Source organism: Elgaria multicarinata, chromosome 20 (assembly GCF_023053635.1).
Source record: "Elgaria multicarinata webbii isolate HBS135686 ecotype San Diego chromosome 20, rElgMul1.1.pri, whole genome shotgun sequence".
Classification (NCBI taxonomy): domain Eukaryota; kingdom Metazoa; phylum Chordata; class Lepidosauria; order Squamata; family Anguidae; genus Elgaria; species Elgaria multicarinata.
In genome coordinates this window covers 18069657-18091031 of record NC_086190.1, presented here as the reverse complement: position 1 = coordinate 18091031, position 21375 = coordinate 18069657, and the positions used below count along the sequence as shown (strand labels likewise).

The 21375-nt window shown below is 47.1% G+C and overlaps 2 protein-coding genes across 4 annotated transcripts; one reads left to right on the top strand and one right to left on the bottom strand.

The window, feature by feature from the left end:
• Positions 1 to 201: 201 nt before the first annotated feature.
• On the bottom strand, positions 202 to 8468 carry AKR7A2 (aldo-keto reductase family 7 member A2). Its single transcript, XM_063145294.1, has 7 exons — positions 8171 to 8468; positions 4511 to 4698; positions 3324 to 3428; positions 2623 to 2719; positions 1943 to 2045; positions 1272 to 1401; positions 202 to 758 (listed from the first exon to the last, which is right to left on the bottom strand). The coding sequence occupies exons 1-7, from the start codon at positions 8463 to 8465 to the stop codon at positions 597 to 599; spliced, it is 1080 nt and encodes a 359-aa protein (XP_063001364.1). The 5' UTR covers positions 8466 to 8468; the 3' UTR covers positions 202 to 596.
• A 1614-nt stretch (positions 8469 to 10082) lies between these two features.
• On the top strand, positions 10083 to 20944 carry SLC66A1 (solute carrier family 66 member 1). 3 transcript variants are annotated; one of them, XM_063145104.1, is made up of 8 exons: positions 10083 to 10266; positions 14578 to 14771; positions 16296 to 16425; positions 16544 to 16631; positions 17562 to 17719; positions 19061 to 19153; positions 19330 to 19515; positions 20327 to 20944. In XM_063145104.1, exons 2-8 carry the CDS (start codon positions 14599 to 14601, stop codon positions 20423 to 20425), a joined length of 927 nt encoding a protein of 308 aa, XP_063001174.1. In that variant the 5' UTR covers positions 10083 to 10266; positions 14578 to 14598; the 3' UTR covers positions 20426 to 20944. The 3 variants fall into 3 exon arrangements, with proteins under 3 accessions (XP_063001174.1, XP_063001172.1, XP_063001173.1); XM_063145102.1 differs by having other exon boundaries at positions 14510 to 14771; XM_063145103.1 differs by lacking the exon at positions 10083 to 10266 and adding an exon at positions 13411 to 13464 and having other exon boundaries at positions 14510 to 14771.
• The last annotated feature ends 431 nt before the right edge of the window (positions 20945 to 21375 follow it).

The following is a 21375-nucleotide window of genomic DNA, read 5'->3' as shown; positions in this document are numbered from 1 at the left end:
CTTTCTAAACCTCCTCCACCCCACTTTTCGGGCTGGGCCACCTTCCCCTCGTGATCCTTTGAACTTTGGTGATTTAGCAGAGGCGGGCTTTCTTCCCCAGTGTGCAATTCTGTTCGAATATCGGATGGGGAAAGAGAACATCAAAGCAGTTCAGTAGTCCTTATTCCAACGACTGACAAACCTTTGCCAAACAGAGCCACCTTGTTCAAGAAATGATTTTATTCTGGCAGACCTGGTCTACGGACAGAAGGAATCTGGAGTTTAAAAACGTATGGATCAGTTTAAGCAAAATCAATTTCTTTCCTGTATCATCCGCTCTAAATTTTCTGCTTGTAGCTGTTCAGGGAAGGGAGTTGGGGAACGGCTAAGTGATTTAACGGCTATCATAAAACTGGCTTCCTTAAGGAGGATAAGAGAGAATTTGCAGAGACAAAACAATCACAGGAAGGAAAAAAATGCTCCCAATTTAAGGCAATAGTGGTGTAGGTTCACGATTGGATAGAAGGAACTCTCAGGAAGAAAGGGGGGGCTTTGGGAATGGAGTTTCCAGTTGCGAGGGGATGCCCGGCACTCCGGTTCCTCCAGACAGCTCGCCTTCAGCGGAAGTAGTTGGGGCAGTCGTGGGCGGTGAGGTGCCACGCTTTCTCGAAAGCCTCCACCACCCCCGGGAGGAGGGGTCCCTCTTCACTACTCTTGAGATTCTCCTGCAGTTGGTCCATGTTGGACATCCCTATAATGACTGCATCCCCACGGTCGCCCTAGAGAAAGGAGGAGAGGGAAAAGCTGAGCTCGCTGGGTGGATGGGTTTGTACAGGCCGTTGTCAAAACCCCTTGTATACGCCCGGAGAATAGCCTCTTCTGCCACCATCCCAACATGAATGGCTCATTATTTCCCCTGTACTCAAGACGCTAGTCCCTTCCTATTAGCAGCTCGCTTTCTCACCCCTCCCTTCAAAGATGCTAGCCTCTTCCGCCATCCACCCAACATTAGTGGTTCCATATTTCCCCTGCGTTCAAAATGCTAGCCTCTTCCACCAAAAAAAACCCACCACAAAACACCAGCACATTGTAGCTTAAAGCAGTTTTCTCCAGTAATCAAAGAAAAACTACCCAAAAGGGCCCTGTACGCCCTGCCCTAGATCTCCCAGAAGTCATTTAACGGTGCCGTTTTGGGAAGAAGGTGGAGGGATAAACAGGTGACGCTTAAGCCAAGCTTCACCGTCCTTCTCTCATATCTACTGCCCAGGGCCAAGCGCAAACCTCACAGATACCTGCAGCTTTGAGTGATGATAGATCCAGCGCAGGGCAGCTGAGGTCAGGCTTGGGGGATTGGGGCCGTACACCTCTCGGAGAGCGCTTTCAACCACGTCCACCCCTTGGAAGTGGTGCAGTTTCCAGTACCTGCCGTGTTTCAAAAGGAGGAAGCATTCACGTCATTCCTTTCGGTGTTTAACTCACTCAAAATCATATCAATCCTGCCACAGTTAGGATGAAGTGGGCATAGATATACATATTTTATATAACACACAACACGGCACTTAAATAAGCTATTTCCAATCCAGGATCACACCAGTGTAAACCAGCGGGGTTGCATGACCCGCAGTGACCTCTAAGAAGCCACTTCTTTTAGAAGTAGGGTTACTATCAAAACTTATCTCTTTAGACAATCAGTTCAGAAGCACTTCCACTGACGGGATTCATTGAACCGGATGTGAAAGAAAAGTAGCTGTTACGTGTAGTATGTAGCCAAAACTACAACGGACCTCAAAACAAGATTCTGTAATCACAAATCTCCGATTCTTACCGGCCCATTCCAAGACCTCAAAAGTGGCTTCTTCACCTAGTAAAAAATGTCAAAAGCAAACTCTCCGCCCAACGTGAGCGGTTCATTAGTGCCATGGCGTTGCAAGACGCTAGCCTCTTCCGCCACCTGGAAACCCACCTGTCCCTGTAGACTTTGGCCCAGTCATTCCCGAAAAACCTGCTAGTCGGTTGCTGGCTCAAATCTTTATCTTCGTACTTGTATCTCCCGGTCAGGAGTCCTCCTGCAAGGGTTCAGTAACACCCTACTGTTAGGAGCTAGAATTGTAAGAACAGAAGAGCCCTGAGGCTGGATCAGACCAAGGGTCCATCTAGTCCAGCACTCTGTTCACACCGTGGGCAACCAGCTGTCGACCGGGGACCAACACAGCAGGACTAGAGTGCAACAGCACCCTCCCACCCATGTTCCCCAGCAACTGGTGCACACAGGCTTAATGCCTTGGATACTGGAGGTAGCACACAGCCATCAGGGATAGTAGCCATGGATAGCCGTCTCCTCCAGGAATTTATCCAAATTGGTGACCATCACTACATCCTGTGGTCATGAGTTCCATAATTTAACTACATGCTGTGTGAAGAAGTCCTTCCTTTTATTTGTCCTGAATCCCTCCAATCGGCTTCATGGGATGACCCCGTTGGGTTCTAGTATTTTGAGAGAGGGAGGAAAATATGTCTCCCTATCCACTCTCTCCGTGCCAGGCATAATTTTGTACACTTCTATCATTGCCTCCTTTCCCCCAGCCTCAACAAGCCCTGCTGAGCTTCTATTCCAAAACCAAGCCGTTCCGACTCCTCGCATACCAGCCAAGGGGTTATAGGCGTAGAAGCGGATTCCGAAATGTCGAAGGCACGGCAGGAGCTCCGTCTCCACTTGGCGAGTCGTCGCGTTGTACATGCCCTTTTGTTTAAAAAGAAACAAAGGAAAAGTGTCACGAAAACAGCCTTGGAATGAACGGAGAGGCAGTGTGGTGTAGTGGTTAGAGCTGGGGCAGCCAGTCCATCGCCCTTTGGAATGGGGACTAGAACTCGGGTCTCTCGAATCTGAGTCCGACAGGGTGGATTCCTGCATTGAGCAGGAATGGCCTTCTAGGCTCCTTCCATCTCTACTATTCCTATGGAACTCTCTGCCTCTGGAGGTCAGGCAGGCTCCAACTTTGTACTCCTTTCGGTGCCTCCTGAAAACATCTTTATTCCAGGAAGCCTTTCCTTAATATCCAGCCTTGACTCAATGTATTTGCTTCTTTTGTAATTTGTTTTAAGTGTTTTATTCTGGTTTTATTTTTCATTTTGTCTTGTACACCACTCCGAAATTTTCAGTGGGGAGTGGTATATAAATATTATAAATAAATAAAATAAATAAATACTATTCTATGATTCTATGACTCTAACTACTACGCCACGCTGCGGCACTAGCCCAGCTAAATGCTCTAACTCCGGGGAAACCACTAGACCACACGATTAGCTAAAAGGCCTTAAAATCGCTCCCTCTCTCTCTCTCTCACCTGGTACACCGTGGGCATCAGCCAATTGTTAGATTTGCAGATGCTACAGATCTCTGCCACTTCCCAAGCAGCATAATTGGAGAGACCCAGTTCCTGAAACTTCCCCTGTCGAGAGAGAACATAAAGAAAAGAAAAAAGTCCTGTATTTTTAGTTCTACATTCATGGAAAGTTGAAGAACATAAGCTGAACCTGGTTGGATCAGACCAAAATATCCATCTAAGAAAAGGGGTGTTGCCCTTGAGACAAATCCCCTGAGACAAATCCGGCCTTCTGGGGTTGCCCCTTCCCCATGCCCATCTCGTTCCCCAAATTTTTGCTCATTTGGCACAGCTTTTGCCATTTTCTCATTTTACCAGCAGGAAGAGCTTTAAGCTACAATAGGCTGGGATTGTGTGTATTTTTCCTCACGCCCCTTTTGCATTGGCTCCTCCCACCAGTGCTCAACCTGGCACCCCCAAAGGGAAGCCCACAAGGCGTACACCCGACAAACACTTCCTTCCACATCGAAAGCTCTGCCCCGGTGAAAACGCCCGTGGAGATCTGTAGCAGGGCCTCGTTGGTTGTGGTGCCGATATGGTCAAATAACAGAGCTACGCAGAGCTAGACAGCTTCCACACTGAACGCCTTGAAATACCAACTTCAGCCCCGGCTTTTTCGAGGGAGGCCTTTGACACGGACCAGATGACCTTTGGGTCAGACTCGATGACCTTTTAGACCCTTCCGACCCTGTGATTCTCTAACTATTTGTCGTTTTCTTAATCATTATTCTGCTATTTTATTTGGGATTGCAACCCACCCTGATTTTGTCTGAAGAAGGGATATTAAAAAAATGTCTCCTATCAAGCAATAAACTCCAGGGTCTCCAACATGGGGGTCTTGATTTAGGTTCAAAAGAACAGTTTTGTGTTTTAGAGCTTAGATTCGTAGACAAGTTATTTTTCTTTTCGTCTCCCCCCCCCTCTTTAACTTCTGCGAAAGGACTGTTCTATGAGCAGCCCTGCCCTCCATTTCGAAATGGGCAAACCCCACCCCTTACGGCAGCCATTTTGTGAGAGCGCCCACCACACTCTCAATGCACCCACTTACCCAAAAAAGTCGGGGACCCCTGCTATAGGCTGACATCCTGAATTTCAAGTTCTTTTCATCCCTGGCAGCCCCGTACCTCTGAAACCCCTGGTCCCCGTACCTCTTTGTACAGCTCGTCACAAGCCTTCAGCGTCTCTTCCACGGGAGTTCCGTGATCAGGAGAGTGAAGGTACAACAGCTCCACCGTCTTCCTCTGCAGCCTCTGAAGGGACGTCTCCAACTGGGAGCGGACGCACTCGGCTTTCAGTGTATTGCCTTCCCATGGATTAACTTTGGTGGCCACTTTGACTGGTGGGGAAGAGGGCAGGTTCAGGAACCCACAGAACGCCGCATCCCCTTCCTAAGTCAAGAACCAGCTCTTGCTAGGCAACAACAAGTCCTAGCCACCAAGACCAAGGGAAAGACAGGGAGAAGCAGGCTGGTGCACTGCAGGTGTTTGGGACTACAACCCCCATGTGCCCCAGCCACCATAGCCAAGGATTATTATTATTTAGTTATTTAGTTGTTGCATTTGTATACCGCCCCATAGCCAAAGCTCTCTGGGCGTTTCACATAAGGATTCTGGGCATTGTAGTCCAAAATTTCTGGAAGGCAACACATCGCCTCCTCCTGGTGTAAGAAAGCAAATGAGGCAGACGGCCCTTATCCGATCCAACAAAGCTCACAAGCCACAAAGCTTCTTCCGTTCTCTGCCTTTATTTATTATTTATTCATTCATTTAGAATATTTATATACCGCTCCCCACTGAAAAATAATTTCGGAGCGGTGTACAAGATAAAACGAAAATAAAAACAGAATAAAACAGTTAAAACAAAATTTAAAAGAAGCAAAAACAGAGATTCAAGGCTGCATATTAAGGAAAGGCTTCTTGGAATAAAGATGTTTTCAGGAGGCGCCGAAAGGAGTACAAGGTTAGCGCCTGCCTGACCTCCAGAGGCAGGGAGTTCCACGTGGAATTCTTTGACATCCATGTCTAATATGAATGGTTTCACCAATTGCTTTGTTCCTTTATCCCTCTTTTTTTTAAAAAAAGTATTGCTACAAACTGATCACTTACGATTGATGACTGATCATTACTTATTGATTGATTGGATGGATTGATAACTTAGGGTGCAATCCTACGCATAGGAGGGAAGCTCAAAAGACAGCAACAAGCAATAATTTAGATCCCCCAATTATGGAACGATCTCCCCAAAGAGGCCCGCCTGGCACCAACATTGCTCTCTTTTCGGCGCCAGGTTAAAACTCTTCTCTTTTCCCAGGCATTTAGCAATAAGTGCTGAGCTTTACTGATCCTAGATTTGTTTTTAAAGCTGTTTATAGTTGTTTTACATGCATGTTTCTGTGTATGCTGTATGTTTTTGTAGCTTTAAATTTCGTATGTTGCTTTTAAGTGTTTGAATGTTATGTAAACCACCAAGAGAGCTTTGGCTATAGAGCAGTATACAAATGTAATAAATAACAATAATGTAATAATAATTAGACAGAAAATAGTCCTATAACTCCCAGCACACCACAGCCATATAGCGTGAAAGGCTTTGCATGTTTAGACAAGGGAAAAAAAGCCCTACAACGACCAGTGTGCCTTAGTCGGTGAAACCGTAGGGCTTTTTCTTTTCTGTCTAAATAAATAATAAGATATTTATTTGTTACCTGCCTCTCCCTCTTGGATCGAGCAGGGATACAACACAAATGCAAACACCATAAAATACATATAACTAATTAAAACATTTTAAACCAATTCATTATTAAAAGCAGCACATTATTAAAAAGGCATCTTAAAAAACCTTTCCAAATGCTGCCATTTGTACGTTTTATTGTTGTAACGCCTTAGTTTTGTACACCGCCCTGGGACTCACTTTTGCGAGTGAAGGTGGTATAAAAATTGTCTAAAGAAACAAAAGAAATAATTAACAAATAAATCTAAACACGATGGGCCTTTGGTCTCTTTAAGATGATAGGAACTAAGAGGAAAATGGGAAATTGGCAACAGCTTCATCAATTCAGTCCTCTTTGTTGATGAATAACCTGAATAGTTTTCTGGGCAGTTAGTTACTAGAGGGCAAAGAGCGAACAGATTTTTCAGGTAACAGGTTAATTCAGGGATGGGTTAGGGTGGTTGGACTTGCAGATGTGGTTGGACTTCAACTGCCATCTTCCCCCACAATTGCCTAGGCTGTTTGGGGCTGATGGGGGTTGCAGTCCAAGAATATCTGGAGAGCCACATGCCCTCACTGGGCTAATTGGTGGCAGAGGCAGATCAAAAAGCACGAATTTGGGATCTCATTTGAAATTGGGGGGGAAATGGTTCACTCTTATGTCCACGGGCTACAACCGGAGAGGCAGCCCCCAAAAGTGGGACGTTAGTGTTTTAAACTCACTTTCCTCAACCTCATTCCCCCCCCTTCCCAGCTATTTTAGGGTGACACCTCTGTTAGCAAAAGGGACTCCATTTTAGAAAACGATTGCTGTGCATGATGGGTATGCCCTATTTGTAACCTTCTGCTGTTTTTCTCTTAGCTGCGTGTTCAAAGTAGTTGGAGCCAAGTTAAGCAGAATGCACTTCAAAGGAGCAGGAGGTAGCCTAGTACGTTATCTGAAGGTGATAACAAGCAGGCGTTCCAAAGTTGTATTATATCAGGGACCATGTCATAGCAATTAATCAATCCAATTAGTAAGGGGCATCTAACTCAAACCAACTCCAGCCCGCCTCTTATCTAATGCACTAGACCGGCCTTCCTCAACCTGCGGCGCTCCAGATGTGTTGGACTGCATCTCCCAGAATGCCCCAGCCAGCTGGCTGGGGCATTCTGGGAGTTGTAGTCCAACACATCTGGAGCGCCCCAGGTTGAGGAAGGCTGCCCTAGACTATGCCAGAAAGGGATGAATCAAAGGGGAAGGGGTGGGGGTGGGGGATTGCGGGCAGAAGTGTATAAAAATGTTATGCTTTCTGTAAACAGGGTCCGAACAGCTTTTATCGCTCTTTGCACCAAGTTGCAACTTTAATAAACATTAATTGTACCCTCCCAGAGTGGTCTGTGCCTTTCTATGGGATCCACCCCTAGGAGGAAAGAACAAGGCTATTTGTCTAACACAGCCTTCCTCAACCTGGGGCGCTCCAGATGTGTTGGACTGCAACTCAGGTTGAGGAAGGCTGGTCTAATACCTCCCCTGAGCCTCAGCCAGCATGGCCAAAGGTCAGAATTTGTGCCAGCTGTAGTCCAATACATCTAGGAGGCCACAGCCTGCCTACTCTTGGATTCGGACACTGGCGGGGAAAGAGAAAGGAAAGCGCTCTGCCCGTGCCCAAATGCACCCTCGCTCAGTTTCACAGGGTTCACTTAAAAAGCGTTTCGCAGGTGCCCAAATGCACCTTTGCGCAGTTTGCAAAGGTTTACTGAACCCGCATTCTGCCCATGCCCAAATGCACCCTCGCTCAGTTTCATAGGGTTTACTTAAAAAGCGTTCCGCAGGTGCCCAAATGCACCTTTGCGCAGTTTGGCAAGGTGTACTGCACCCGCATTCTGCCCGTGCCCAAATGCGCCCTCGCTCCGTTGCACAGGGTAGCCTTAAATGACCTTGACGGGACCCAGCCCCGAGAGGCCATGTAGTCGGAACTGAGCGGCTCCGGGGCAGCCTGGCGGGCTCCTGCGCTTTGCATATGCTCAGAGGAACCCTTTGCCCGGACCTGCAGGCTTGGGGGCTGCTGCTAGGCGCCCTCCTGGGCCGGCTTCCCTCCCTCCCGGGGCCCCGGACTCACCTGCCAGGGGCCCCTGCTCCGCCGCCAGCCAGGCGCCCAGGATGCGCTCCGACTCGCCCCCCGCGTAGATATGCGCGGTGTCCAGCTCACAGTGCCCGCGGGCCAGGAAGGCGCGCACCATGGCCCCGCTCGCCTCCGGGCCGGCCCGCCGCCCGAACTCCATGGTGCCCAGCACCGAGCGCACGCCGCCGCCCTGCCCGCGTTGCTCCGCCACCGCCATCCCTGCAGCCCGCGTCGGGACTCGAACTCGCAGCCAGCGGAGAAGGGTCCGACTCCAGTGCAGGGGCGCCCGCATCTGGACTCTCCGCACATGCGCGCCGTGGCCTCCCTCTTCCTCCTCCTCCTCCTCCTCCTCCTCTCCCTCCCTCTTCGCTCAGTCAAGGGACGGTCTCGAAATTCCTGGTTCCAAAAGCATCAGAAAAAAAGCCTCCAACTCCCATCCACCCCGTCAATCACCCAATACACCGCCATCACCACCACATGCTTGATAGTTTTACTAGCATTTTATTTAGTGGGATTTTGCTATGTAAAATCTTTTGCCCTTAAAAGGCAGCCTAGGAATAATTTAATAGAATTAATTCATACTCACATACATACATACCTATGCAGACAAACAAGGTGAGAGGTGTCATACAGGTGCACGCAATGGCATGCAGATACTTAATTAATCCCTCTGCCTTTTTTATTTTATATATAGTTGGCAACTAGCGCAGAGTTTTGTACTGGCCAGATCAGAATTTCATCCCCTGGACTCCAGCCGAACTGGCTAAGGCCACAAAGAAAAAGGAAAGAAACCGTTGATGTGTCCATTCCTTCTGATATTAATCTTTACTGCCGATAAAGGGTGTTTATAAGAAAACAAAAAAGGAAGAAAACAGGGAAACTCTCTGCGTATGCTCAGAGACATACTTCATCGTCACCCGAATCATAACCGCAAAGCCAGAAAGGAAAAGGAATCAAAGGAAAAGGAAAAAAGAAAGCAGTTGATGTACCCAGTTGTTCTAATGCTAATCCTACTATCTATAAAAGGTGTTTACAGGAAAGACAGAGGAAACTTTGTATATGCTCAGAGACATACTTATCATCATAATGATAAAGGAAGAGCCTTAACAGTCTTTTAGCATTCAAGAAAGCTGTCAAGACTGATCGCTTCCGGAAGGCCTGTCCAGTAGAATTTTAGGATGCTTTTAGGATGTTTTTAACAGTGTATACTATGTTTTTAATCAGTATTTTATTATTTTATGCTTGTTGTTCCCTGTCTCGATCCAATCGGAGAGGCAGCTAAGAAATATATTATTATTATTATTATTATTATTATTATTATTATTATTATTATTATTATTAGTCAAGACAGAAAGTAAAACACAATTGATGTGTCCACTGTTAATCCGCACTGTCTATAAAGGCATTTATTTACAAGAAAAGAAAACAAAGAAGAAAAACTCTGCATATGCTCAGAGACGTTATATCATCATCTTCTTGACATAACTGTTAAGAGTTGCACACAACTGTATAACGAGGCAAACCTGTCCGTGTCTACTCCAAAGTAAGCCTCGTGGTTTTCATTGTGGCTTACTCCCAGGTAAGGATCGCAGCCTGCGCCTCTTGCAGCAAAAATAGTAAAGAGGTTTCTTTTGCAGTTGAAAAGAAATCTAATCAATGGAGGATCGATCGCCATCTATTTATTAGGCGCTGTGCAGAAAAAAGAAAAAAACAGGTCTCTGCCCCGGAGAGAGTCCTATACGGGGACAGGTTTTTGCGCTTTTCGCGCGGGGCGAATCTTCCACCGGCCCTGCAAGGCGGAGGTTGGGCAATTCGGAGTTCAGCCCTCCTTCTATGGGGCGGGACCCAGAGTCAGCTGACGGAGCTGCATCAGCAAGTAAATTAAAAAGAAAGGGAAAAAAAACACCATCCCTTGTCCGATGCCGCAGGGGTGGAGTTGTAACCGGATTAAGACAAAAGCAGCCCACAAAGCCACGCGCCGGATCGGCTCCGGATCAGCGTCGAACCGGCTGGAATCCGGTTTACGCTCGGGGCGTGCTGAAGATAGCGAGCAGGGACGAAAGCCAGCTCCCTGCGGCGAACAAAGGGCTGCTGTGAGTTGAATTTTATTTATTTATTCCCCCCGGGGTAAACGACGTGAGGTTCTTACCCCGGGGTAGAGGATGTAAGGTTGGTGGATTTAGGGAGTTAAATCAAGGCGGCTTAAAAGACAACAATGACACAACTTCCAGCCCAAATTCCTTTCCCAAATTGGATTGCCTCTAGATGTGTATTGGACTGCAATTCCCAGCATGCTGGCTGGGGGATGCTGGGAGTTGAGGTCCAAGCCAGCTGCAAGGACTCTAATTGGGTAAAGCTGCTTTAAAGCTCTAGCAACGTTCCTTAGGGTAGTGTGTTGCTAATAATAATAATAACAACAAAAACAAGTAAAATCCCCTCTTAGAATTGCAGAAAGCTTAGGTGTGGTTCCTTTCCCTGAAAAGGCAAAGGCACTCTGTGCATGCTCAGAGGTGCTCTTGATCCTTGCTACGCCCCAGGACTGGAAAAGATAGAAACTGGAGCTTGAGGCCTGGCATTCCATAGGCTCTGAATGAAACCTTCGAATGGCGGTTTGTACGGCATAACCCTCATTGATTCTTCTATACAGAGAGAACAGCATCTTAAAAGGGGTGTTTTTTTTGGGGGGGGGGAAGAAAATAACCCAGCCCCCTAGTTCTCTTTTGGGGGCTTGATTTTGATCCCTTGAACTTGCTTTCATTTCCAGAGGTCCACCCTGGAACATGAAAATTAATAATAAACATGTCTAGTAATGATGAATAAGCTTTGATTGATTTATACGACTTCTCCACTGCTTATGATAAAATCTCTCAGCGGGTCACGCTAAAACATATAGGTAATACAATGTGAAAACTATAGAAAAGGCTACATAATTTTTTTAAAAAATGTTGAGTGATAATAAACAAGTCTCTCTGAGCTTGTGCAGAGTATCTCCCCCGTCTCTTTGCTCACAGCCTGTCTGAGAATGGCATCTTCAGTGCTCCACTAATAGATCCCTCCCCGGCAAAGGTGATCTGGGTTGCCCTGGGTAAAAACAACCCAGGCTAGTTTCCGGGAGGGAAGCAGAGTCATCGGGCCGGGACAATTTAGGGCCTAGTGGTTATTAGCCACCAGAGCTGTGGCTTAGCCAGCAATTGGCTAATCTCCTAAATTGCTACTCGTTCCACCTGCTTTGGCTCGAACAGAGGCCTGGATTATTTACCACGCTGTCCTGTCCGTAAGTCCCATGCAGTTCAACAGGGTTTACTCCTGAGTAAGTGAGCTGTAGGATTGCAGCTGTAGTAGAATTCCTTTCCACTAAGTTCCCTTCAGCTGTTGGTGCTCCAATTCCCATCACCTCCAGTGGTTGGGGGTTGATGTGAGTGGTGATTCAGCAACTTCTAGAGGCCGGGAGATATACCAGATCTGTTGCAAGGAGGAAGGAGCCGTGGCCTGTACATTCTTGTGCAGCCTTTGGACGACGCTTTTGATTTGTAAATTTGGCAATCGGTTTTAATGATTATTATTTTAAACACAGAGAGAAAATAAATTGGTGTTCCGATCTGTGGCAAGACCAACAGAAAACACAACAGGATGTGTGTCTGTGTGTAAAATGAAACTGGAACAGGGAAATACTAATATTATGAAACATTAATATTATACGTGGTTTCTTGTGATTCCCCCCCCCCCATAACGCAGTTGCACAAATAAGAAAAAGAACAACTTCCGGGGCTTCAACGCGTTTGGGGGTTCTCTCATCTGACCTTGCAAGCACTTCCTGTATCCCCAAAGGCCTGGGGATGGATTTTCCGGAAATGAAAAGCATAAGGCGCTCTGCCCATGCTCAGAGATGCCCTTGGTCATCCGTACACTCTGTGGCTGGCTTGGCAAAATAGGTTCAGGAGCCCACGGCCCGAGTGTGACAATGTTCTGAACATAAACCTTTTAAATGGATGTGGGTAGGCGGTAACTAATATATGCAAATAAAACGGGGAGTTTTTTGGCCGAAAAAGTAAAGCGTTATGCTCTGCTATCCATAATGTCAGTTTCTCTTTACAGGGCTTAATTTGAAAGGGAAAAAAACCTTTGGGGTGTATGTTTATATGTTGTATGTAAATAGTTTTTATATTACGTTACAATATTGTATTTTTGTGGCGTTTAACCTTTGTAAACTGCCCAGAGACCTTTGGCTGTTAGATGGCATAGAAATGTAATAAAGGAAGTGAACATTTCTGGAACTCAGTCCAGGAGCAGATCAGGTTAAACAACAGTACTTCTGAGCCATGAGCAAAGTGCATTTCCGCCTCCTGGTTCACAGCTTTGTCCTTTCCCTGCAAATCTGGGAATAGGGGGGGTTGAGAGTCCTGAGTGCGAAGTACGTACAAGGAACACAGGCTTGAGCCCTGGTAAATCTTTTAGGGATGGACCTTGAATCCACATCCCTGTCTAGCAGAATAAATATCCTCCCCCACCCTTTTAAAAATTCCCTATCACACCTCAGCTTCACTGTTGCAACTGGCATCTTGCACAGGGCATCCTGCCCTGTGCAAGATACCAGTTGTAACAGCTCTCAATTCGCCCACTGCTTTGTTTTAAAACTTACAATTAGAAATTAGGGTCAAGGTCTGAGTCCATCCCTGCTCTCAGGAACCTCTCGGCAGCTTCGTGCTCTAGGTTGGTGGCTATTTGTCCTTCGTTTCCCTCTGACCTATAACATGGAAAATGGCTTATTTTGCTCATCCAAAAAAGAAGAAGGAAAGCGCTCTCCTCTCAGACAAACACTATGAAAGCAAAACGGGTCACGGGGGAAATTCTGAAGAGATGTTTCCCACCTCCATCTCTTTTACACACACGTAGGGCAATCACTTGTGGGAAGGTTTTTTTGATCTTGTCTCATCTCCAAATAAAAAAACTCCCTTCCAATCTCTTGTCTCGCTGATAAAAAGAAAGCGTCTTTGGAAAACCAAACAGTGACGCAACCAAACGATTTTGTGCTGATACGACACTTCCGCACAGATCTGTTTTCAAAGCGATGATGTGCTGGGTGGGCAATTTCTTGAAGGCTGAAGTCCTTGTATTATCATTTTTTGGTGGAATTATTTCCACACCTTTGACCGCTCTGAACTCTTCGCGAAGCTGACAGGGTTTTTTCGGGTTACGACAACCCTCGTGGGCCTCGGTCACATGAGAAATGTCGTGGTAGAAGGTTCATCTAAACTGGTATCCTGTTTCCGATGGTGGACAGCTATTCACAGGTACACTACATTCATAGAATCGTAGAGTTGGAAGGGGCCTATAAGGCCATCGAGTCCAACCCCCTGCTCAAGGCAGGAATCCACCTTAAAGCCTACCTGACAGATGGCTGTCCAGCTGCCTCTAGGGTGGGAAAGCCCACAACCTCCCTAGGTTTTTGGCTCCATTGTCATACTGCTCTAACAGTCAGGAACTTTTTCCTGATGTCCAGCCAGAATCTGGCTTCCTGTAACTTGAGCCCATGATTCCGTGTTCTGCACTCTGGGAGGATCAAGAAGAGATCCTGGCCCTCCTCTGTGTGGCCTTTCAAGGAAGAGTGCTATCATGTCTCCCTTCAGTTGAACAGGGAGGCTCTACGTAGCTCTAGTGGGAAAGAGGACCTTTAATTGACTTTACAACTGGGAAATTTAGTTTGATGTGTGGGCAAGTCCATGCTACAAACCTAGACTACTTTCGAAACCGATTTAATCCTTGCAGCTCCCAAATGGGCGTAGTTCCTTAAAGCAGATATTTTGAACTACAGCTTCCAGTCCTTGGGTCTGATGGGAGTTGAAGTCCAAGCTAGGGAAACTTCCTTAAAGAGGGATTCGTTGTGTCCAATTCAGTTTCAAGAACCATCGCCAAATGGCGATTCCCAGCATGCTGTGTGGGAAGTTGCGAGTGTCAAACCAATAGCAAAACAGTTGTAGTTCATGTAAGTGATCCACCCAAAGCCATGCAGCTAGTCCATGGCCAAGGTTAGACTTGAACTCAGGTCTGTTCCATAATACTTTCTCAACTATTGGCATAACCAGCGAGTACAGAAGGGAACGAGATGGGAGAAGAGACCATTCCATGAGCCCTACTAAAAGAAAACTTGCGTTTTTCCTCTACCCTCCTCATTCGTTTTCCTCATACGTCGTGTCTTTTCTGCTTGTAAAGCCTGTGAGCAGGATCCATCTTTTTGAACTGATTGTTTGTAAGCTTCTCTGGGAACCCTTTCCACTGAGGAGCATGAGAAAGAAAATAAAACATTATATGTATTCTCTTCCGGATTCTTTTTGACAGGTTCACCCTTGAGCCATGGTGAAATCCTTACGCCGGGCGTAACTTACACAACTGTTCCTCACCTCCAGTCCCCGCTTACGTAGGGCGCGATGGAGGCCAGTTCTTGGAAGCTGAGTTTGCCGGGGCAGAATTCCTCCAATTGCCCCAACGGTTCCCAGTGGGTGATGGAGATCTTCCACGAATGCGCCCAAGACGGCTGGGACATAGCCAGCGTGGTGCTGGGCCTGATTTCCATCATGTGCTTCGCTGCGGCTTCTTTCCCGTAAGTCGAGGTCCGTTCCTCTCCGGGTGTCGGGTGATCCATGGGGTTGCTGTGCCCCCCCTCCACCTCAACAGGGGAGTCCAGGAGGGTTAAATCGCGGGCTGATTCTTCGCTGCCGAAATGACAGGCGGACTTGCGGTTGTTAGCTGGCCCATGACGAAACTTTTGGAGAAGTGAGTCATTTCCTGCTCTAAAGAAACGGGGGAATGTCGTTTTTCCTCCTGCCCCACCTCGGTGCCTGAGGCAGTGGGAAGAAAACAGATCCGCACCATCCTAAAAAAAATCCTTTGCCTCCCAAAACCGATGCCACAAATATCTGGAAAAACGACCGGCAGCGTGAACAAAGCCGTCCTTCCCATGCCGGCAGCAACATCTAAAACAGAACTGGCTCGCCAGATGTTTTAGCTGACAATTCCCATTATCCCCTAGCCAGTGTTGCCAATACAGGAGAAGGATGGGAGTTGCAGGCCAAACATCTGAACAGCCCCTGTGTTTCCCACCCCTGACCGAAACGCCTTTCGCGTTTGTCACCTGCTCTTTGTAGGAGTGTCGCGTCGGAAAGGGGGAAACCTGTGTCAGGACTGTACCACGTCTGAGTGCTGAACCTTAAAAATAAAAATTGTGCACACGAGAAAGGCTATGCTAGAATCCTAGGGCAGGGTTAGGCAGCCCGAGCTGTGGTTGGATTCCAACCTCCATCATCCCCTATTGCTGGAGCGATGGGAGTTGGAGTTAAAAAACCCCAATGGCTATTGCCGTTAGACTTTTTTGTTAATGGTATATTTTTAACGTATGGTTTCTGCCGCTGAAATTGCTTTTATGTGTTTAAATGTGTGTTTTTAATATTTATATGTGAATCACCGAAATATATGATATTAAGCTGTATATAATTATTACTAATAAACATTTGAGGACCCAAGGTTGGGAAATGCCACAAAGAACTACGGCTGTCCTCTGAAGTTTTGTTCCGAAGCTTTAGGATTCTCCCATGTCCTTTTCCTGTTCGCTTTGGACTTTTAAACAAGGCTTCTCCCCTTCCAATCTGATCTCGGTTGGCAAATTGAGTAAGGGAAAACCCTTCTGTGTATGATCTGCCACCGCTGGCTTGCAAACGCGGCCAAATCCTTCACGCTATTTCCCATGTTCAAGGCGTGCGTGCCGACGTTTGCGCAGCCGGAATCGCCCCACCCCAAGGATTATAGAAGCACAAAATGAATCTTTGAGGGGGGCAAGAAAGGAACCTTCAAAAATAGGCCAGTGTTTAGTGGAGATGGAAGTCTTGCTGAAAGTGGGAAGAGAAGGAACGGAGCGCTTTATACTGCAACATCTTGTTGCAGGTCTGCCTTCTCTCAGACTACTCTGTGCATATCCCTCTATTGCCTCCAAGGAAAAAAAGAAAACCATTTCCCCCCCCCCCCCGGCCTGGTCGCCTGGAGATAATCTACTCGCCACAGGCGACCGAACAAGAGTTGACCTACGAGCCTGCTCTGAACTGCTTCTTTTCTCTTGCCTGTTTTCCTGCAGCCAATTCTACCTGGCCTGTAAAACCGGGATTATGGACCAGGCGCTGTCGATCTACTTCCTCTTAGGCTGGCTGGGAGGAGACTCCTTAAACCTGATAGGATCTTTCTTGGCTGAGCAGCTGCCGCTGCAGGTAAGAACGTCACGACGAACGATCCGTCAGATTCGGCGGCTTGTTTCAGACGGCGGCAAAACGAACACGGAACTTTTCGCATTAAATCCTGCTACTGCTCCGCACTTTTCTCCCGTAGGTTTACACAGCCATCTACTACGTCTTGGCAGACTTGGTCATGATCTCTCTCTACGTCTACTACAAAGTTAAGAACCGGGACAGGAGAAGTAAGTTCCAAGCCGCTGACGCTGCCCAGGAGAGATGGATTTGCGAAGCGTAACAAATGTTGTATTTTAAAAAAAACACGTTTGAAACTTCTCTTATGTTATCTTATCTTTTCAAGAAACATCTCCCAGCTAGGGAGTTGTAGGACCTTTTTTCTAGCTAAACACGTCTAGAATATCATCTTAAACCAATTAACCCAAGTTAGGGTAAGCCCCAGAACCTGTTTTGGTGCTCAGTTTCAGCCACGGAGCACATTAAACTGACAACTGGATTGTCTTTGTGCATGTACAGAGTTTCTTTCTGCCCTACTTTGCAGCAGTTAACTACTAAGAGACATTATAGGATTCATGTTTCACTAAAAAAAAGGCCATGTAACAACCTTTGCTGCTTCAGCCATCCCGCTCAATTTCCAGGGTGAGGAGCAAGCTGTAGTTTGAGTGGTGAGGAAAATGCACTCTGTACATGATCCGAAGCACCCTTGCTTAACTGTTTTCAGGGCTCATGATTTTTTTGTTTTGCTTTTAGGAAAAGAGTTCTTGGCCGCTCTATCTCTTCTTATCAAACTTTGAAAAAAGATCCTTCTGGTAGATTATTGCTCCAAACTATTTCCTGTCTGGAAATCACTCTGTTATTTCTCTTTCTCTTTCAAACCGTTCACGCTGCAAGGCAGATAACGCTGTTTTTTCTGCGGGATTGGTCGAAAATAAAACTGCTTTAGGGCTGGTTCAAATTCCCTCTCGGCTTTGTTTTGCTTCCTCTTCAACCGACTCGCGGAAAGCCTTGCTCTAATCTGCTTTTTCATGACTGCTTAAAAAAAAAAAAGTTTTTAATCACAGACGCAACCCGCTTGAACAGGAAAACGAAATGGTGATAGAAAAAAATAAATAAGAGATCTGATTCATCCTAAACGACTTTTCCTCTTCTCTCCTCAGTTTCTGTATCCATTAATGCTGTCTTTGCGTTCATTTTCGTGGGAACGGTGTCAGCGACGTCCTTGCTCAGCAATCACCCCGCTCAGCTCGGAGACGGACCTACGGCGTTCAAAGGGAGGACGCTGCTCTCTTCTGAAGACGATCAGCCCGGATGGAAGGCGAGTGTCTTGCTTGAAAGCAGAAATCAAAGCTCTATCGGTCACTTAGCCTTAGGGGAAACATTTCAGCTTTTTAGTATGGGGGGAAACCTGCAAACCCTGCTTAGAAAGGAGGATCCATGGCTGATTTCCCCACAGAATTCATTCAGATGTGTTGCAGATACCAAACCTGACCTGGGTCCTGTTGCTGGTCCCATCGTAGGACCGCTTTGCGCTCGATAGCATCAGCCGCGGAGTCACACTGGGCAGTAAAGGAGACGGAATGGGGAAACCACGCCTTTTATTTCTGATGTTCAGGCGTGAGTGCCGATGGTTGTGAAGTCAAAATGGCACACATGTAAGGAGGCGGCTTGCGAGAAGCCCAACGTTTGCAGAAGTACAGCTCCCCCACTGAAAAGGAGCCCAGTGAGAATTCAGAGACCACAAAATGCTCAATGTCTGGGTTACGGTGGGATTTAAAAAACCTGGAGGGGGTGGTAAAAAATGGAACGGCATCTCCTGGGAAATGGTGTGGTTACCTGGCTGGCATCCTGAAAGGGAGAATTCTACCCTGTAGCTGGACCTCTCACCTGTCGTATGCTCACTTGCGCTACACAGGGGGAAACTTCACAAGCATGTTCAGAGGAGGGCAACCAGGATGATCAGGGGTCTGGAAACAAAGCCCTATGAAGAGAGACTGAAAGAACTGGGTGTGTTTAGCCTGGAGAAGAGAAGATTGAGGGGAGACATGATAGCACTCTTCAAATATTTAAAAGGTTGTCACACAGAGGAGGGCCAGGATCTCTTCTCGATCCTCCCAGAGTGCAGGACACGGAATAACGGGCTCAAGTTAAAGGAAGCCAGATTCCAGCTGGACATCAGGAAAAACTTCCTGACTGTTAGAGCAGTGTGACAATGGAATCAGTTACCTAGGGAGGTGGTGGGCTCTCCCACACTAGAGGCCTTCAAGAGGCAGCTGGACAAGCATCTGTCGGGGATGCTTTTGGGTGGATTCCTGCATTGAGCAGGGGGTTGGACTTGATGACCTTAGAGGACCCTTCCAGCTCTGCTATTCTATGATTCTAAGCTGAGAAATCCCTGCTCGTTTCACTGTGGTTATTCATTCCTAGAAGTAACACCCGCACGCGATGCTGGCCAGAAGATGCACCAATGAGATCCCCCTGCAGTTATATAGCTCTGTTTCGCTCTGTGTGTGTGTATTTGAGAGAGAACTGTGGCAAACGTCCTCCTCACTTTGTGGTGACTGATTTCTGTATGCTTTTCTCCGGTGTCTGGATTTCTCCGCCTCTTTCCACCCGGACTCGACCACGGCGTCCCTTAAACCTTCGTTATCTTCCACAGCCTTTCTCCAAGAAAGAAATAGTCGGTTTTGTGATCGGGTCGGTTTCGGCGCTGCTGTACCTGCTTTCCCGGCTCCCTCAGATCTACACAAACGTAAGGGCCGTTTGGTGGTGGCCCCTTTCACGAGCCAGATTAGACGCGGGCCTTGATCGAGGGAGGGGGGACCGTCCTGGACCGCTGCATGCAGGAAGCGCTACGTACGTAAAAAGCATTCTGTAATGCTCCTTCGTCCTGTAATAAATGCGTTGTTATTGTGATCTTCCTTGTAGTTCAAGAGGAAATCAACTAGCGGCATTTCTTATACCCTCTTTGCTCTGGTGATGCTTGGGAACACGCTGTATGGCCTCAGCGTCATCATCAAAAACCCGGACCCGGGTCAAACGAAGGGCAACTACATCATCCATCACCTCCCTTGGTTGGTTGGCAGCTTGGGAGTTCTCGCTCTCGACGTGGTCGTATCCTTTTTCCCCGCCCCCCCGGTGAAAAGACCCAGGCTGTGGCTGTTTATTGATTTCTAAAAACCAAGCCCATTTTCTAGGCCGTGTACAGCGAAATCCTACAGGTGGTAACAGCCTTGAATTTGCACAGGGAGTCTCGGGTTCAGAGGCCCGCTAGCTTACGGGGTTACGCTAGGCCTAAACTACCTTTGGGGAAGGGGGAACTATTCGGTTCGGGGCTTCAGGTTGTGTGTGCAACCATTATGCCACCTGAGTTCCTTAGAGGAAAGGTAAGAGAAAAACACTAGTAGTACTTTTACTAGTAGTAGTACTTTTACTAGTAGTAGTACTTCTACTATTATTTATTTATTGCATATCTATACCACCCAATAGCTGAAGCTCTCTGGGCGGTTCACATAGTAGTACTGCTACTACTAGTAGTACCTCTTCTACTACTACTACTACTAGTTGTAGTAGTAGTACCACTACTAAAAGTAGCAGCATTTATAGTTCAGTGTATAAATTATACACATTAATACTACTTTGAGTCTTTAAAAGCGTGCCTCGTAATCTTTACTCCACCTTGGAAAGCTGATCAAAATTAACACATCTCGGATGTCCTAGCAGGAGCGCTTCTCTCCAGCATTCCAGCTGCAAATGCAGCCCTTCCTATTGACATTAGAAGTTTGATGTGTATGAATGAAGCTGCTGCTATATTAAGTCAAACCATTTCCGTGCGTTTGGCTAGTCCTTAAAACACAAGGACTGGAATGTTTTGCTGCCAGCTGCTCTTCGAGTTACGGAAACGGACCTTAACTCTCGGATTCAGATTTCTTTCCAGTTTCTCGCCTACCGTCGCAAGAGGACGCTGCTGCCCGAAGAAAGAGACCCGTTGCTGGACGGACCAGAGGAATCTCTCGAAAGCTGACCGGGCGTGATCTTGAGCGAACGCCAGAAGCACTGACTAAAGAGATTCGCTTGGATCGCCCTGGCGGAGGGATTCCGCCGGTGAAATCCTGCGCTTCCTGGCTTTGTAGAGATCGTACCCGATCTCCTCTTTCCGCGGAACGAATCCTTGGAGACCATCTCCCTGGCTGTTAATGGACAATGATACTATTTAAACATGGGGTGGGTGGGAGAAATGAAGCCCACAAAATCCAAGCTGAAGAATGAAAAGTGTGTTTTTTGCTTTGCGGTGACATTTCAGACCTGGCACTGGAGGGGACTTTTAACTCGCCGCCGAAAATGGGAAAATGCAATTCTTGAAAAGGATGGAAATGGGAATTCACTACTTGTGGCCACTACCTCGTCATAAGGGAGTCGATCTCCCTTCACCTGTCGTGTTGCACCTGTATTTCGTCACAGACGTAGAAGGGAAAAGGGGGCAGCACAGCTGTGCTTACACATACACGGGGCGCTCCTTTTTAATGGGCATTTTAGCAGTTCAATGGAATAGGGGGGTGGGGGCGTGGGAATAAATAAATCCCTTGACCAACGCATCTGTGTGTGTTTTCCTTCTGCAGCGTGGGGGATGAAATGTCAGGTTGGAACCGGCCCATGAGTAGGACTTTTACATCCTGTTTAGGACTAGCAAACTGGACACCGACGGAGTCAACAAGAAGTCATTGCTGAAGTCTGCCACACCTCAGATGATGGTTACTCGTTAAATTATACGCCGCCTTGGATCTTTTGGCAGAAAAGCAGTAGATTGGCGTGAAAAAAAAAAACCCAAAAATAACAGGCAAGAGCAGGCAGGCCGCAGCTCAGCAATGGTGTCTGCTTTGCAAGACCAAAGCCCTGGGTTCAATTGCTAACATTACCCGTTAAAAGGTTTCATCAGCAGGGAGAGAACTTCTCAGCCTCAGGTGCTGACCCTTG

Excerpts from the sequence above, each read along its gene's own strand:
- AKR7A2 (XM_063145294.1), bottom strand. The coding sequence starts at position 8,465 with ATGCGGGCGCCCCTGCACTGGAGTCGGACCCTTCTCCGCTGGCTGCGA. Across the intron at positions 4,699-8,170 it reads GGAGCAGGGGCCCCTGGCAG|TCAAAGTGGCCACCAAAGTT; the intron begins GTGAGTCCGGGG and ends CTTCCCCACCAG. Across the intron at positions 2,046-2,622 it reads CGCCTATAACCCCTTGGCTG|GAGGACTCCTGACCGGGAGA; the intron begins GTATGCGAGGAG and ends GAACCCTTGCAG.
- SLC66A1 (XM_063145104.1), top strand. The coding sequence starts at position 14,599 with ATGGAGGCCAGTTCTTGGAAGCTGAGTTTGCCGGGGCAGAATTCCTCC. Across the intron at positions 14,772-16,295 it reads TTCGCTGCGGCTTCTTTCCC|CCAATTCTACCTGGCCTGTA; the intron begins GTAAGTCGAGGT and ends GTTTTCCTGCAG. Across the intron at positions 19,516-20,326 it reads TTCTCGCTCTCGACGTGGTC|ATTTCTTTCCAGTTTCTCGC; the intron begins GTATCCTTTTTC and ends TCTCGGATTCAG.